General features: G+C 39.0%; 1 protein-coding gene across 3 annotated transcripts in view; it reads right to left on the bottom strand.

Annotated features, from left to right (window-relative positions):
- The window catches only part of SLC25A13 (solute carrier family 25 member 13), a 102486-nt gene that overhangs the window by 51135 nt on the left and 33009 nt on the right, over positions 1-18342 (bottom strand). For all 3 annotated transcript variants that reach the window (XM_074863986.1, XM_074863997.1, XM_074863974.1), the window contains 2 exons: positions 16928-17043; positions 1093-1232 (listed from right to left, as the gene is read on the bottom strand). In XM_074863986.1, the coding sequence (XP_074720087.1) occupies positions 1093-1232; positions 16928-17043 (256 nt within the window). The remainder of the gene's footprint in view (positions 1-1092; positions 1233-16927; positions 17044-18342) is intronic.

Here is an 18342-nt window from a genome sequence, read left to right as displayed (position 1 = left end):
TTTTTATCCAAAAGAGGTTCTAGTTCACTATTCTGTCACAGAACTGGTTTATGTCCTAGCTGCTTAGGAGTTACAAAAGTCAATACAAAACCTAAGGGAATACAACTTAATCATGTGATACCCGACGTCCTCTTCATACAAAGTTAATTAGGCTCTGTTCTACAAAGTCAATTTAAAACATTTGTCTCAATAGCATTATCTTAATTATTCCTCATCAAAATGATACCACCCCCTACTGTGAACTAACATACTTGTGTAAACAAGAAAAAAAGAAACCTTGCAGTCTTGAATCAGGTTCCCATTTTAAAACTCTCTAGTGTAAATACTAATATAGGCATTAAGTATTCAGAAGGAATACAAATAAGAAACTCACGTGTTCCATCACTTCTCCTACTGAAGACTTTTTTTAACTGTACTGCTGAAATGCAGATAATCTGTTTATTTTTTTATCAGCACAATTATTTTACTTTCTGTAACAAAGTACCCCAAAGTACAAATAGCCAAGAATTCCTTCCAAAACAGAGTATTTTATTCTCTATATACCACAAGCAAAGCTAAGTAGCATTTCCTTATCTGAGATACTCTTCATTCTAAAAATGTCAAAAGTAAAGAAGTGTGTGGAAAGGGCTTGCAGCAAAACATCTTTATTGGATATCATCACCGAATTAAATACACGTTTGGTAAACAGACAGAAGTACTTCTTAATACCAGTCTGGCAACTGGGTCCAAAATGTTCGATACTGTTACTTAACATTCTTTGACTCATGGATTTAAATACACAGGAGACGTTCAGACTTAAGAGTTCTAGGTTTTTAATTTCATGCCTCTGTCTACCCAACAGTGTAGAAAAGATCACTTTCTGCACACAGGTGCCAAAAACAATAGGAAAAAAACCTAGTTAGCCTGAATCAGCAATTCTACCATAAGGGTATTCTATTTATCAACACACTGCTAAAGCCCAGCACTCTGTAAAAGCTACACTTGGTCTATCTTTCAACTTTCCTACCAGTGTGGAATCTGGCAAGTGTGCAAATACTTTGATTCTTGCATCCTCCTTATTACTCTTGATAAACTGTATTGTATTAGACCCACCAGTAAAAACTGGGTGAACTCCGCATATGTTAGGTGCCTTTTTCTATCCTTTCCAAAATGCAGCTGTACGAACTCTGAATTCCAGTTAAAAGGAATGTGCTGATGAATCGTGGTCTGGCCAAAAACTTGCTTAGCATCCTCTGGGAAGAAAAGAAAAATGTTAATTTAATAATAACAACAGAGACAAGCATATAAACAAATATGACATTTTCTAACAGGAAAGCAATACTGTTCCTATAAATTAGTAACATATTGTAAAACAAACATAATTTTTTTGTTTACCAAAATCATCATAAACTTTTGAACACCCTCATAAATAGTTTCTGAATAATCTTTCTATTTGTGACGTTTTATGCTTACAGCATTTGATTAGAAGAGACTCGACTACATATTTCAAGTTTTGAAGTCAAGCAAGAAAGGATTAAAATTAAAAGACAATTTATAAAAAGATGACTAAAGCTAACCAATTTTCAGCATAATCTTTTCAAGCTGCTAACAATGAAAGTTTTGTGTCACTGTAATTCAGGCTTTTGTATTATTCCCAGAGTTCTCTACATTCAAACAAATCAACTACAAAAATACCAGTATTTGAAGATCCTTTTTTCTGCAGTTACCTTACAGGAGCAGTGACATGCAGGACAGGGGATAGGGGGGACATGGCAGGCACGAACGCAAACTTATCACCACTTCCAGCACTAAGCAGACTTTAACCCTAGACCTCTGCTACAAGGAGGGGGGCAGCACGACAAATTTGGTCACACCTAAATGCAAGTTTCACGGTTTAGTTCCATTCAGTAGTCATAACTGGGCAATGATTTATTACAGGCTTGGCAGACTTTTTGGTAATACATTGCATTTTTGGTGAAGAAACAACTATTTGAAACACACCAAGTTGTACAATCAGTAAAAAGGACCATATAGTGCTGAAACTGGACTGTACCTATTTTAACTGATGGAAACAGCAACAAGATCTGAGCTTCCTCAGATGGTGCTTGTCTCACATGATGGTGCCTGCTTCGATGTCAGTCTGTCTCAGCCAAAAATATTGGGCAAAGATATCTTCTGAAGACAAGCTCAAGGCCAGAGGTTCCCAACTGCTACACACCTTCCTAATTGCCATACGACTCCTCCAGCAACACCAGCCAAGAGCCAGTTCTTGTCTCCTGCTAGTTCCTGTGGGTGCAGAGAGCTGGTTCCCAGGAGACACTCCCTACCCACAGGCTGGGCCAGGAGCTGGTCTCCTGTTCCCTTCACGCTTTGTGGAAGAAAGACCAGAAGCCCAAACCCTGAACTCCTGTCTGTCTCGGCGAGCAGCAGAGCTGGAAGCCAGTTCCCAAGCGTGGCTGGTGCCTGGGGTTGAGGAAATCAGCACAGCTTTGTTCCTGCCTGTGTGCAGAACAAGCTGGGAGCCACCGCACTGGAGCCAGCCTCTGCCTACCAGGCAGGCCTGGGAGCTGCCTTCCAGCTCATCCCAGCACCACAAGCAAAGGTGGGAGCCGACTCCTTGGGACTGTGAGGTCCTGTCTCCTGCACAAGGTGAGTTCTGGCTTCTGATTCAGCCCATCCCAGTCAGGCACAGCAGCTCTGCTGACCTCGGGAAACTCAGCCAGGGCGAAACTTCCACTTGTAGGCAAGGAAGCAGGAAAAAGTGAGAGCAGGGTGGTACGGCTGAGAGCCAGGAAGATGACAGGAAGTGCCCAAGTGAATGAAGGATAAAGACACAGGAAAAAATGGTCTCAAGGAGGTGAAAGGGGCAGGAGTCCTCTGCACAGACACAAAAGCACTGCAGTTGATGTTACCCACAAAGACAGCTTGTTCTAAAGTGAGGGGGCTTTACAGAGAGAGCAGAGATGATACTGCAGACCTCTTCCCATCCCTCAAACAGTAGGTAGTTTCATCTTTAAAAACATACCACCCGCTGATCCCAGGGAATCAGTGGTGAAAGAGCAAGTTGGATTTAACTTACAAACAGAAAGATTGACCCCAGTTAACCTCAAATTCTTAAAATTCAGAACTTCAAGTCCTAATATCATATGAGAATTTTCGCCAAGCAACGTCAGTGCCCCCAGGACAGCATTGTTCATTCATGTCTTCAAGCTCTATCACAGCTGGCCTGGATCTTGACCGTCAGCATTCTCCAGGAGCAAAATTCTGCTCTCAAGGCAACAGGAAGGAAAGCCAATTGGTTCAGGGTGAGGTCCTGTCCTTCTACTGCAAGTCTCTTATTTAGGATGTTTCCTACTGACACAGCTCAAGGAACATTGCTACATGTCACTGGAGATCACCTTTATAAAGGGCCTGCTTTCTGCCAGACCTCCTTCAAAGAAAGCAACCAGCATGAAGAAGACAGCCTGTCTTGCCCACAGACAAAAGGAAATGAAGGCTGTCTCTTCCTGATAGCGAGCACTCTGCATTTCCAGAGGAATGAAGATATTCTCAGAACAGCTCCAGTATCTGTCTCTTGCCCAGAAATCAGATGCTCATCTGTTTCCTCTGTTCCTCTCATCCCACCTCCTAAATTTCCCCAGAGCGAGACACTGACATTTTTTGGATGAGATTAGGAACAACTCACCATTTACCAAAAGCTATGTTTGGTTGGACTCCAGATTTGTCTTTGTCAGAGTAAAAAATGAGCTTTCTTACTTGATGCAAGGTAAGATAGGAAAATCTTAGCTAGTATAAAAGCAGTCTCAAATTCCTTTTGATGGGGCCAGGCTCCCCACAATCTTTACTTCAGCTTGTTAACATATGAAAGTTACACAGTGTCCTCTGATTATGCCACTGTAATTTTATGTTAATTCATTATCATACACTAGCCATCTTGAAGAAACAATGCATCTTGCTCCCCCAACTCTGTGCCTTGTAAACCCTCCTTAGTTGGGGCCCAAAAGAAGAATTCCAGCTCAAGAAAATCAAACATCAAGAAGTGGAAAGAATGGTAATGTCAGACTAAATATAATGTTTAATTATTGGCATTATAAATGGCAAAAGAACCCACGGCAATGCAACTTAAAACCTCATCAAGCCACCTAGGAATATAGTACAGTCTATATCCAGGGCATCTGCATTCCCTTGTCTATTTTAGAGATTAAAGGCTACATGCATACCTCAGAAGTTAATGTAACTACAAATATCCCTCTGAAGAGTTCAAGCAGGAGATATACACTTAATTTTTGCTATGACTTGGAAAACACAGGCTACCGCATTAGTGTAGGTACTTAGTACAATAGCCTGACAACTCCCCACACTACTCGATCTTTTCAAAATCATACCGCGTACTGATGTCAATATCACTTGGCAACTAATACCAGATACTTTTCTGACAGAGTGCATGTTGGATTATACAGTGCAGGCAGCTGACTGGAAGACTGCTTACTGTGCTTCTACTGATTCTTTGATGGCATGAGACATGGTATCCTGTTTGCCACTGCCTTTTTATAAACACCCTGTACTTCCTTTTCACAACTATTTATGGTTCATAAACTCCTATATATGCTCAGCGGACAGTGGTTTTCCTCCTTCCTCGCTAGGTCTCATCACCCATTCATCTACAACAATGTCACTGACTCAAGTCTCATCTATAGTCAGATTCCCCGATTCAGACATTAAAGACCATTCATACTCCATGAAGAAATCTTACGTGTTTTAGCCTGTGATTTAACCAACAAAAGGTATCCAGTTACATACTAGAACTCACTCCAAGTTACTGTTCAGTTCTAACAGTATCATCTCTTAATCATCTAAGTCCAGTATTTAAATAAAAAAAAGGACAAATTTAAAATGTTGTTTTGCCTTAAACCTGCAGCTGAAGTTCCACAGCTACCCACAAGTCACTGAATTAAACACAGTAAAACACAGAGAAGCAGCAATGTCCTTCAGTAGCCAGGAGTTATTTTGTCTGTTTAGACTGTTTTTTAAAGGAACCCATTTCACAGTTACAGAATAATTTGTGATGGAAAGGACATCTGCATGTCACCTGGTCCAACCTCCTGCCAAAGAAGGTCCAACCAGGTCAGGTTGCTCAGGGCCATGGCCAGCTGAGGTCTGAGTATCTCCAGCGGTAGAGATTCCACAACTTCTCTGGGCAACTGTGGTTTGATCCTAAACTGCTATTTAATCAAAATATCTGATAAACAGAAGCTTTTAAATGCATATTAAAACAGTTTAACGGTTTTAGTTTTTAAAAGGCAAAATGTTAATGCTCCAGCATCTAGAGCCAGAAGAGCACAAGATCTAAAGCCAGAAAAAGATACAACCCTTTCCGTGTTTGCATTGTTTGAACCAGAGCTGTTGGAAAGCAAAACAAACAATAGATTGAAGAAGATTTTAAATATTCACTTTTAGAGATCCATGCTGTCATTTGTCAATCTTTAAAAAAATTAAACTTTGAAACTCAAAATTAATTGCAAAGCTCTAAAACAAATAACTGTTTGTCCCTGCACTGTCTCTAATTAAAAAAAAACAGATACCTTGTCATTGGTTTTTGATCCCTGTACAAAAAGAGCTGTTTTATTTTCCCTCCAGGTGAACTGCCTGCTGGTTTACAGTGGGCGTTTTTGGTCCTTTGAGTCGTGAGGACTTTCTTCTCTCCAGTGTACTGATGTCTATGCTTAAATGCTTACTGTACAAACAAGTATACTGCATTCACATTTCCATGCTGTGATTAAGAATTATAATAGAAATGAAGCATGCTTTGGAATAACTACAGGCACTCTTGACACAACACAGACCACCAATTTTACCCAAGTGAAAATTATCTATTTGGAAATTTGAAATTTTAAAAGGAAAAAACTGAAAGTCATTCTCCCACTGCGTTTTACATTTAAGAAAAGTCACCTGACAGAACAAGCTACTAAAATCTTTACAGGGTACAGTCCATAAATATCTGTTGTATTAAATCTGAAATTCTTTCAAACTACGTGTTTGTGTAAGTACATAAATTTTTCACGCAACGTCATCAAGTCCCATAAAGTTAATACTCTCTCAATGTAAAGCTACAAAAAATTTCATGATATACAAAAACCTCTCTGCCCTTACAAAATAGCTGCAACATTTTTGCATAAAAGCTGTCATCATTGGCTTTATTTTGTATGTTAAATGTTCTGTACATTATATATATGTTATACCTTTACACAATTAAGCGATTTGTACATGGTATTAAAAACCTGTACCAAAACCCTGGGCCTTCAGAAAAAAATGAGATTACCCCAATGATATTGGTAATAGCAACTTCTGTAAAGAACACAGGCTACCTTCTACAAAAAGGAAAACAAAAGACAAATTTGAAAATACATGAATTATCATAAGTCAACAAGAGTTCCGTACGCACCAATAACCTTTTCAAACCCTTCAGGCAGTAACTGCTTCTATATTCATCACACTTAAGGCCCTGAAGGGGAACACATGAACATTATAGCTACAACTTGTATTAAACAAAGCAAAATTAATGCAAAGAGTGTGGAATAGATATTTTAGTATAAAGAGATAAGGTTTTTAAACCTGAATATGCAAATCCCCATCATTCTGCTCAGACAAAAGGTGATACCTTTATAAAATCATGTTTTGTTAATGGTTAAGCACTTCTGTTCATGCATTTGAAAACAGTTTCCTTTAAATGGCTCTAATAAAAAGTGCATTTTTTTTTTCAAAGTCATTTAAAATAAATCCTACACAGAAGAAAAGGCAAAGAACAAGCCCAGTTGGTCAAATTAAACTACCAATGAGAGTAGCTGCCTCACCATCATGACTAGGAAATCCTAGCACCTTGCCAACTGCCAAGCAAGAGTTAACCTAAAGCTCAGTGGAGACGAGAACAGAATGATTTCCACAGGCTTTGGTCCTAACTGACCATGTGAAACAATGCCACATTTTCCATAAGCTTCATGATCTTAAGCGCACCACCAGGTTCTGCAACCTCTTCCCCGTGACCCACCCATGAGCATGAGGCATCAGGGTCCAGGCAAATAGCTGCAGGGGAAACAGCTGGGAGAAGCCCCATCTCAGGTTCCTGATTCTCCTTGCCCGAGTCATGCTGTAGGGATACCCGCACCTCAGAGTCCCCAGTCCTCTGACTTGACTTCCCAGCCTTACCTCAGACCTGCCTCTTCCCTGTGGACTTGTCTGGCTGACCCTGGTCACTGTCACCAGACCTGCTCTTCTGTCCTTGCTCAGGTAGTGTGGGACTGCACCCCTGTCAGTGAGATCTGTGCCCATGCCCCGGCCTCTTGGCACCCTGGCTCGGCAGCAGGCTCACCTGCCTGGTGAAGCAGCCCGCCCTGGCTGCTCCCGGCCACAGAAATAATACAATAAACTTGTGCAAAAGCACACATGTAGAGACACTGCATATATACATGTCAAAAACACTCAAGTAATAATATTTTGTATTATCTTGTTTTACTGGAATTGTTGGGGTTTATCCAAGGTTTGGGCTGGCTTTTGTTTGTTTGTTCTGTTTGTTTTCTTTTGTTGTTTTTTATTTACTGTTGTGAAGTTCAAATACACAACTAGTTATAGTTTATTTCCATCCTTCTACGGTCTGGCACTAAGGGTTCTATAATGATGACTATTTCGGACAACATATCTGGACATCACATCTGCTCAGCTAAGATGTGGAATGATGGGTAGTCCAAGTATTTGGCTGGGTTGTTCATTTATCCCCATTCACCCAGAAGAGGTACAGCACTCGGGAGGTACAGAAGAGGTACAGCACTTGGGAGGTACAAGCGCTACAATCACCTTCTTAATCTCCCCACTGCTTTGTCAAGAAAATGAGTTGAAATAGTTTTATAGTGGCTATGCTGTAAATTAAATAACACACTGGAATAGCTTGATTACTAAGGATTGCAAAGGAAAGATACTCATCCCTTCAACTTCCCTCAACAAAGCAGTAAGAGCAGGAAGGGCTGTTATAGCCATCTTTTTCCACAGGTTAGAAGCTGTGAAATAATACACTAATGCTGTATTTTCACTGCCTCTTAATTCCTTGCAAAACACAGGCCACAACCTATTCTGCAATTCTGAATAAAAATTAAATTAGGTTCTTTCCTTCTTCAAATATTACAAGGAAAGTATCTGGTAGAACACTCAAACTGAAGCTGGCAGAGCAGAAACGGAGCACATAATTTGAAGATAATGGGATTGTATTACATGACTCAAGAAGGGGGGGGGGGGGTGTGATTTGAAAAAAGATAGCAGCTCAGGTCAGTGCAATTTATCTGCACTCTATCATGTGGTACCTCTACTGTTTTAAAACAGATTCATTCAGAATAGTGCAAAACCCTCCATTAGTGCACCCGATCCATTTAAACTCAGTTTCACCTGCATGTGAAAAATGTAGCTGCGCATATACACCTTCATATAAACACATAAAAAAACAGAATTCACTTATTTTGATAATTTTGTGTGTATGCATGCATGTGTAAGTGGTAGCTTAATTGTTTATAGGACTAGTTACTCCAAATTCAGAGAAAATCCCCAAAGACAAAATTAAAACTCAAATAATAAAAATGGCAATTTTAACCAATTTAACTATGTTGAGCTAGTCCAGCTGTGGACCAGTGCTGAATTGTAATGGCCAAGCAGGGGTTTCCGCTGCTTAACATAAGCCAGAATTGCTTGTGTGTAACCAAAGCTGTCACATCAAATTCAATGCGTCTGTTTCCATGTGGGTAAGTGAAATCATCATCTGGACTCATTTCTGTTATCCCTATCACGGAGATGTTAAAAACACAGGACTTTCAGAATGCAGACTGAATCAACTGGCAAGGGCTGATTTCGCTGTAGTCATCCAGGAATACAAATTTACTTCAGAATTCATATGATTGTTTCCTACAGCAGTTTAATATACCAACCAAAGTGATAAAAGCAAACTCCTGGCTCCAAGAAATTATCCTCAACTTGACACTTTACTCTCCAGTACAGACTTGAGAGCTCTATTTCTTTAACAGCTATTTTGCTTAGATAGATGGTATAAAAAAAAAAAATCACTTTCTTGCAAAGCATTAACATACATTTTCCCCCACTTAAATACTTCGACTTCAAATGCACCACAAAATGTACTCCCACAACAGTACTGTATTAGTATAAAACTATTTTAGTTCAATTAAAATGTCTAACTATCTACCCCCAAACCTACCTAAACTGTAATTTTCACTTTGAGCACTTCCAACACGTTCTCAGTTTTGTTTTCTTTTATCAGCTTATCAAATCAGGTCCTGCATTCCAAATGTTGGAAAAAAAATAGTCATTAACTGCTAGGTAACAGCAGATTTTCCAATTTAGAAAACTAAATTACACACACTGCAATAGTATGTGTATTTTGCTATCTGAAGTTTCATATTAAAATTTGTAATAACAAAACACTTTCCTAGCTCTTAAGGTCTGCTAAAGATTTTACTTTCTAATCTGTAATTCCAGGACAATTTGAAAAGGGGATGGGGAAAAAAATTAAAATAAAAATCAAGCTTAAAGTGGTATACTGGTGCTGCCACCACAGTTTAAATCTGGTGTGGAAGTTTCTGGATCCTCCCCAAATGCTGCCTAGTAATCCTGTTGGGCTTTTTTTTGCAACAAGATATACAGTTGTATGAAAGACAGCTAACCTTACTCTGCTTACTGTTAACCAAAGAGTGACCTCATATAGTTGAAATTTACTCTCAAATTGGCTTTTTCTCACCTTTTCCACACCTATTTTTTTCTTTTTAAGTAGCATGAAGTAGCAGCAGAAAGCACAATATTTTAGCCATCTGAGCATGTAGTATTCTTGAATTATCCCACCAACTGGAAGTGCTCTCTGTTACCTCTATCTTTTAAAATTGGAGCCATTATAGTGAATCGTGCAAATCTACAGTTAGCCTTTCATAAAAAGTGGATTTTTGACCCACTGAACTGGAACAGCTTCTGAGCAGTTCTTCTGATCTCTGACAAGATACCACACAGCACATGCATGCCAAGCTGATATTGGTGTGCATCTACATTCAGTTTTTCGAAAACACTGCTCATAAGTCACTTTAAAAGTTCCAAAAATCAGGGCAGTTCTTTTTGTAGTACAAACTGATCATTTAAAGTGCAATAAAGCTCCACATATATAAAAAAATGGATGTCTTCACAATGGTTTTTCACCTCCATGTAACACACTAACATCTGGAGCACATCAACGGAAAGGAAAAGGTTATCGTTTTTGTTGTGCTGCCCTCATAAAATAAATTGGTTGACTCGGCACATCTCCAGGCAGAAAAGAGACTGTACTGCAACAGCTCCAACAGAGTGCTAGCACCCTTAGAGGCAGTCACAGCAGGGCAGAGAAGTGGAAGGCTGGAGTCTCTCACTAAAAGTGGCTGTTTCTGTTCAGATATGAACCACATCCATTTTGTGGTTGGAAGAAGAAACAAAGGCTGTGTGGCACCTGTTGTATGCAGAGGTAAGATTAAGACCAGTATTGCTAACCAAATGTCTTTCAGATGTTGGAAGTAGACTTTAAAGATGACAATAACAAAAAAATCCCCCAAAAATCCCCAGCAAGCCATAAAGTCCAATACAAATCCTAACAAAAAGTTCAGCATGCATTCCCTTTTAGGAGAGAGGCACTAGCTACTGAACAAAATTCATTTGGTTATAACTTCATTGCCCTATCCAAACTTTTCAACAAGAACAGAGCAGCCTTACAGGTTAATTATACATTAATGAAAACATTATCACAGACAACATGCTTGTGCCTTCATGATTTTTCCCAATCACAAGGTCCATGATAAGCTTCAAGTTTCACCTCTCTGCTGAAAACGTTCTTACTTTTTTATCCTCTTATCTTCCCCCTGCTCTGGTTGGTTGCGCTCTTCTCACTTCTAAAAACAATGAATTCACTTCCTCATGACATACCCATACACTGTCCAATTCAGCTTGGCCCCATTTTTTCACTGAGAGACCTAAGCACTTCTGTTACCTCTGGTAAACACTGGAAATACCCCACAAAAAAAGCAGGCTCTTTCCAAGAGTACCATCACTCTCAGCAGTTAAGACTCTGGTTCCAAGCTTGCCTGCTGCTTCTGTCCTCCTTGGATGTAAGGGGAAATAACATGAATTTATACGCGGAATATTACATAATTGGCTTACAGAAAAGGTTTTCAGTATTTTTCCAAGATGCAATCCCTTAAAAATATTTCTATTTGAGTCGTCGATATCCATAATTTCAGTTTACTGGCAACAGCCTTACATTTCTTTATTACCTTTCCTGGCCTCCTTAGAAGTGAGCAACAAACTGCCAGAACCCAAAGACCACAGGTTTGGAAAGCACTAGGCCACACAAGGGCATAAAAACTAAATTTACTCCTTTTGCCCTGAAGAAGAATAATAAAAAAAAAAACAGATCACTTCCACCAAGGTAAACATCATAACCTGGCTAACTAAAATAAAATACCACTTCTATTTTCTCCATATAAGATAGTTGGGGGGTGATGCACATGACATGCATGAAGAGGCTGACGGTATGAAGTTTTCTCAGCCTGGAGAATGGAGGGCTAAAGGAAGACCTCGTTGCTGTCTACAACTATCCAACAGGAGGGTGAAGGGAAGATGGAGAAGGACAAGAAGCAATGGATGAAAGGTGGAACATGGGCAATCCCAACTAGACATCAGGAAATTATTTTTCACTATAACAGTGGTCAAACACTGGAAGATGCTTGCTCATAGAGGCCGCAGTCTTCATCCTCAGAAATATTTTAAACCTTATTTGGATGTTGCCCCACAGCAACCTGGTCTTGATGGCCCTGCAAGCGTTTGAACCAGATGGCTGCCACAGTCCCTTCCAATCTAAACTGTTTGATGATTCTATGATCATTCATTGGGTTTTGGTAATGAACAAGAGATATGCTCAGCCTTCAGCCTGATGTTTGTCAGTAGGCAACTTTGATTTTAAAAAAAAAAAAAAAAAAAGACCAAACAAAACCAACACAAAGAACAAACCAAAACACCAAATTTCAGTTCTGGATGATTTAGAAAACTCAATCGTATTTTCTAGACCAAGTGAAACACAATTGTATATGAGGATGGAGCTTCTCCTAATACTTAAAATGACAGATTCACTTTGTGACTAAACAGGCTTTGTTTTAACTTAAGATGCCTTCATGAAAGTCTTCCTGATTACATAACATTTTATTTAAAAGAAAAAACAAAACAAAAAAAACTTGCCAAGTTGACATATGTCTAGAAATGAAGTTCTCCGAAAATACTATCAAGAAGATTTCAAAAATTGTTTTGAAGAAAATAAATATACTAATGAGTCTACCTTACATCCTCTTTTAATTAAAACTGTGCAAAATATAGTACAAACAACAAAAAATACCAGAGACTAAACAAATTTTGCATTTGTAATGTTGCCATTGGGATCATCATATCTAGGCAACTGTCATTTATAAACCAACAAATGTTTCACTGTGTAGGTGTAAGCTAACACATCGCTAGCTACAAATGGTTTCTAACCAATTTGAACCAGCAATGGAAATTTCACTGAGAAATACTGAATATCACAATTTATCAAGTGATCAAAGCTTACAGCCTCAGCAATTTATTTTGGAAGTTCAGATTTAGCTTTTCCTTGCTTTACATGGTACTGACTGTTACCAGGCTGGGCATCACTATGCTAGGTGTTGAGCAAGAAAAAGAATTACAGATCCCATAAGAAGAGCCAAGTCATACGAAGCAATTACAAGGCAAAGCATAAAATAAATAATCCTCTGCGACAAAAGCAAGAGCTAGCTCACACAGTCTGAACCTAATCCTTTGGTCAGGAAAGCAATTGTGAGACTCCTGTAATAATTCTTTGCATACTGAAAAAGTATCAGAGCGTTATCATAGAGAAAAACTCTGAAGCTCATCACAATAGCTGTGTAGCTGTATATTGTTACAAGCTGTGTGCATTTAGAAAGTTTACAAACAAGTATTCAGGCAACTCAAGTATCAGATAAGCAAACAGGAGCTTAGTAGGATGTATCCTTAATTGATGTGTTTATCTAAGAACTGTACTGATATAATTAATAACAGAAGCAGAGACCCACAATAGCTGCTGTCTACATGTAAATAAAGTTTTGTTTTGAGACAAAATCAGAATACATTGCTCGATTCTGCAGCTGTTACACTAAACAAACAGTAATTTTGGGTGTGGGTTCTCCATTCCCTTTGCGTTTTTGCTGGGTTTGGGGAGTTTTGTTTTGCTTTTTCATTTTTTTTTTAAATTAAAGGACTGACTTGTTTTACAGCATACTCATATTTCTCAAAGCAGCACAGCACAGCATCCATTTTGAAACAGCTTTAGGTTGAATTAGAGGACCTTTAAAAGAAACCCCAATACCAGAAAAACACACACTATACCACATCTACGTTTCATTAAGTACAAGAGCAAGGATTTCTGTCTGGTGGGAAATTCTACTTTAAAACAAATCAGAATGAAAATTTTCAAAGCCAGGTTCAACGCCAGTTGGCAGCACAGACTCAGGCAATCACATCTCTTTTTGTGCCTCTCCTTTCTCTGTGAGCAAAACCAACATGGACACCACTTATTTTGCCCTTCACTAGGGCTGTGAGAACCAGTATAAGAAAAGGAAAGTTCCAGTCCCTGAATATCACTGCTGCATTATTCACAGCTCAGAACTGTTAGCTCCCATCATTTCATTTATCCATCCAAAATTAGAGATGGAGGTTAAGACAACTTAGTTTTTAAACACTGACATTTTCACCCAACCACCTTGCCTTTTTTTAAACGCCATCTAGTAAAGAATTTCAAAGGGCTCTGCTTCTTTAATGAGGCATTAAAATACAGTCATACGACAAAAAAGCAACTCTACTAAGTCTCTTAAACCCCTGGACTTACATTATCAGCTTTTATGTGCCTGTCAACACTCAACAGTAAGAAGCAATGGTTTGCTCTTTGCCTCGAATTTAAAAGCCAGCTAAACTTCCTCCCACTTTCCTGCTGAGAGCTTTAACTCCTTGCAAACTGTCAAAGCTTTGACACTTCAGCAGCAGATAAATCTACGACATGATGCAACGGCCAGGTGTAGTCTCAATCAGCCACTGGCCACTAATTTACTAGTGGCCATTTCATTCAGCTTGAAAAGCAATAAACTAGAAATACTTCCCACCCGCCGCTCCATGTACCCACACTGCTAGTGCATCAGCCCTTTTAAATAGATGCTAGCTCTGTCAAAGAACCAGGTACAGTTAACTTGCAACTTGAAAGAAATGAAACATTTAGAATTGTAGAGATGTCAACATATGGTTCAAATGCAAAGGCATTTCCAACCCAGAAGCTATAGTAAGAGTACAGAATTTTGCAAGAAAAGTAAGTGCAAAGTATTAAATACTGGAACTTCTTTACCCAGAACATTTCTCTAAATATCCACAGCCTGGATGTGGTATTCAGTGTAAAAGCTCACTGACACAAAGCCCATTATTAATTTGTTTTACAAAGGTGCCAAGCTAAGTGCACCTGTGGATGAATAAGATTTGGATGATTTCCTTAGTAGAAAATGTGAAGTTCACAGCTGGGAAGCCCTATATTCCATTCGGTATAAGCTAAAATATTTATACCATTATCTCAGTATACAGAAAAACAATGACTGCACAGATAAGCCATGCTGTTTCTTTACAACAATAAAATGAGATACACACTTATAATGGGATCCCTGAGATACTACACTTAACAGCAGTATAGTGAAAAATGATCCTTTCCCTTTTCTTCTGTTCCTTTCACACTGTAATTCCACAGTATACAAAACCCCTATTTAAGTCTCCTAACCTTGATAAGGACTTGATCCCACTCTCATTCAAGTCAATGGAAAAAGATCTCATAATTAACCTCAAAGACACATGACTGAGGCACTGAGTGACAAAGTTACAGGACAGTATTGTAATAATTTATTTGTGAAAATATTAGGGTTTTTTTCCATAATAGGGGAGGAAAAAAGCTTTTTTTCTTACGACACAAAATAGAAACTAGCTTTGTGTAAAGGTCAACCGTTTCTGCTGAGAATACACAACACTGAGACAGCCCTCACATCCTTGCCACTCCAGGCGTTTGCTGGGGTGGTAGCCACAAGGTACTATACAGAAGTTACAAATGCATTTATGCTTTCAAAGGGGGAGAGGAAGGAATTAGAAAAAACTATCTGAGGTTCTGCCAATGTTGGCTTGTCTCCTCTTTCAAATACCTTAAATACAGCCCAGCACAGGAGTTTCTCTCATCACTAGAAGGACTTCAACGGACTTCAAATGCCAAACAAATCTCTTGACTCACTGTGTCAAACCCCAAGGGAAGCATTTGCCAGCAGGAAAAATATGAACAAGAATGCCAAGAGTTAAAAAGTTAAGTCGGACTGATTCAGCATTCAGATCAAACAACTACAGTTTTTCCTAGATTATGAACGAGCGCTCCAAGCAACCGGGGGCTCTGACGCAGACAAGAACCTGCACATCACAGGCATTCCAGGAACCCTGGTTTGTCTGCACTGGAACAAAACCTCTGCAAAATATGCGCACCCTCCCGATTTAAAAGCATGCCATCTCTCGTTGCCTCTCTGTCCACACACATGCACAAGACTGTTAGGCACAAAATACTTCCTTCATCAAGGTTATGATCAGCGTAACTTTTTCCTGAAATTCTTTCAAATCTTTTAGCATCTGTAGTAATTTTTAAAAGCTGTTCTAACAAGTAATATTGCACACAAAAAGCACATCTTTCACAACCTCAACAGACAACCAAAATAATAAAAAACCAAAATAGACACAAGAAGAGACAGCAAGTCTTCTCACCAGCTGCAACTTCAAATACAGATTTTTGGAGATGGTAGAAGGAATACAATGATGCTTCAAGCAATGGTAACAGGATCTTTTCAGTTCAAACGGAAAGGGAAGGGCTTTTTTAACTGAGCATAAAACACGTGGGGAATACTAGCAAAAGACAAAGGACATGTGAACCATACATTTTGGAAAGACAGAAGTCAACGTCATCCAACTTTCCTTTTACTTAAAACTGTTTAACAACCAGTTAATAAAACTTGAGACATATGGATAACCATGTCCAAATGTAGCAGATTAGAAATAGAAATTTTATCCCGCATAAGTACTTAGGACAAAAAAATCCCCCATACTTTTTGAAGTCCAAACTCAATGTCTGAAGTTATTCAAAACTGCTAATTTCTGAATCCTTCTTCCAGACATAACGGCCCTTATCATTAGGCAGGTGGCAGATCGTCCTGCAGATATTAAAAGCTGTTTCTCTGGTATTTAGAAATAAATAGTCCCCATAATCAAGTTTTAAACTGGCCTGAGCATTTCTCATGTTGTCAGTGCAAACACCACACCTCCAATGCACCGGGGGGGGGGGCGGGACACAACAGGTAATAATGGATTTATTACTCTAAAATCTCACAGAAGAAAGTTTTAAGACTTAAAAGGAAGCCAGCTTGAAATATAGCCAATTTCAACAAAAATTAATTCAGAGTAATTTCAGACTCAACATTCATCCAAGTCTTCTGACAAATTTCTTGCAGTTTTACATCATTTCCTATAGTCACCTTCCACTGCTGTTCTGAAGACCTGCACAAGCATTTTGGGGAAGAGAAAAAGAGATGTGACCAGTTCTCCAGAGAAAACCATGAAGATGACCATGACCTTGACTTCATATCGTACACATGTAAGTGATTAAAAAAAATTCAGCCAGAAAGTTGCTTGGCACTAGTGTAGTTCCACTACCAATCACTGTTTCCTACAGTAACAGAAGGTGAAATAGAGTTTGGCATAAGTAGGTATTTTTAAACTCAGAGTGTACATTTAAGAACAATCTTACCAAAAGTAACTTCTCCTTTGCCAGTCTTGTCAAACAGCTGAAAGGCTACTATGAACAATGCATCTGGAGCACACAGGACTGATTCAAATGCCACAAACTCTTGAAAGGATATCAACCTAAGGGACGAAGGAAAAAGCAAGAGCTATGAAACCACTTGCTTGCACAAAACTGAAATACAATATAACATAGATTATACAAAAGAAATAAGATCACAACCAAAGTGTGTACAAAATGTTATCAATAGGGATTAAAATTTATCCTAAAAGGTCCTATCACCAATGCTGTGAGGAGGCCTTTATATTGCTAGATGGAAATGACTTTGTTAACAAGGAACTATTCCTCTCAGCAAGTCACAACAGAACATAAAATAAGCAAAGCACTCAGTGTGGCTACTCACCTCAGCTTTAATGTCTAACTGAACTGCCCCCTGGGGGAGCCTACCTCCCTCCGCTGGCAAGACAGAGAGCCAATAAAGATATGAGTAACTTCCCTCAAGAATCGGTACTTAAGGCTTTTGGAAAGCAAATCCATTCAAGACCTACATGCTGCCAGTCACTTCAGAAGGAACCGATCAGAATGTGTAATCTGTTTGCTAGCAACTTATTAGTCATCCATCACAGCCCTCCAGTCCTGCGTGTTGAGTCACAAATTTCAAGCAGTAGTCTGCACATTCTTCCTCAGCCCAAGAGCAGTTTATTCAAATTCATCATTACAGCTAGGTTCCCAATACTCAAGTGCAGTAGCAGAGCACAGATAAAAGCAAAGGTGCCCTTCCCTAAGTTAGCTAATAAGCAGAAATACATAATTAGACAACTTGGCATTGTTTCCAGCAGTAGATTTGATACAGCAAAGACCTTGAGTAGTTCTAATTTCTCTGGATCACACCCAAAAGTTCAAATGGAGATCAAACTTCTATTCTTAAAGAGGCAAAGGCCAACCACTCTTCTGTTTTGCTACTTCTTTAATGTCTAGGTTGCACAGTTTAAAATCATCTTCAAATGTGTGGCTGCAGGGCCTGCTGGCAATCTGGGAGGTTTAAGATTGCCTTCTCTCAAGACTGCTTTATGTCAGTGTAGCAAGCACATAGCTTTAATGGGTTCACATGGCAATAGCTGAAAACAAAGATTTATTTTTGAGAAGCAAAAAATTCAGCATAACAAATGTCAAGAAACACACATAAAACCAAATTATTTTTTTTTTTAATTAGAAACTAACTGTACCCTTAGGACTTAGACTCAAAATGACACTGCAGCCAGTTCAATTAAAACTTCCACTCAGTATGCAATAACAGTGAAGAACAAAGTGTTTCAATAGGTTGGAAAAGACATTCATTCAATCAAGTTAAGATGACCCATGACTATACAGCAATTTCCAGTCACCCTGTCTTAAGGGAATTAATTTCAAGCCACACAGAA

Source organism: Strix uralensis, chromosome 1, assembly GCF_047716275.1.
Source record: "Strix uralensis isolate ZFMK-TIS-50842 chromosome 1, bStrUra1, whole genome shotgun sequence".
NCBI lineage: Eukaryota > Metazoa > Chordata > Aves > Strigiformes > Strigidae > Strix > Strix uralensis.
The sequence above is the reverse complement of the archived record's forward strand: the minus strand, read 5'-3'. Positions and strand labels throughout refer to the sequence as shown.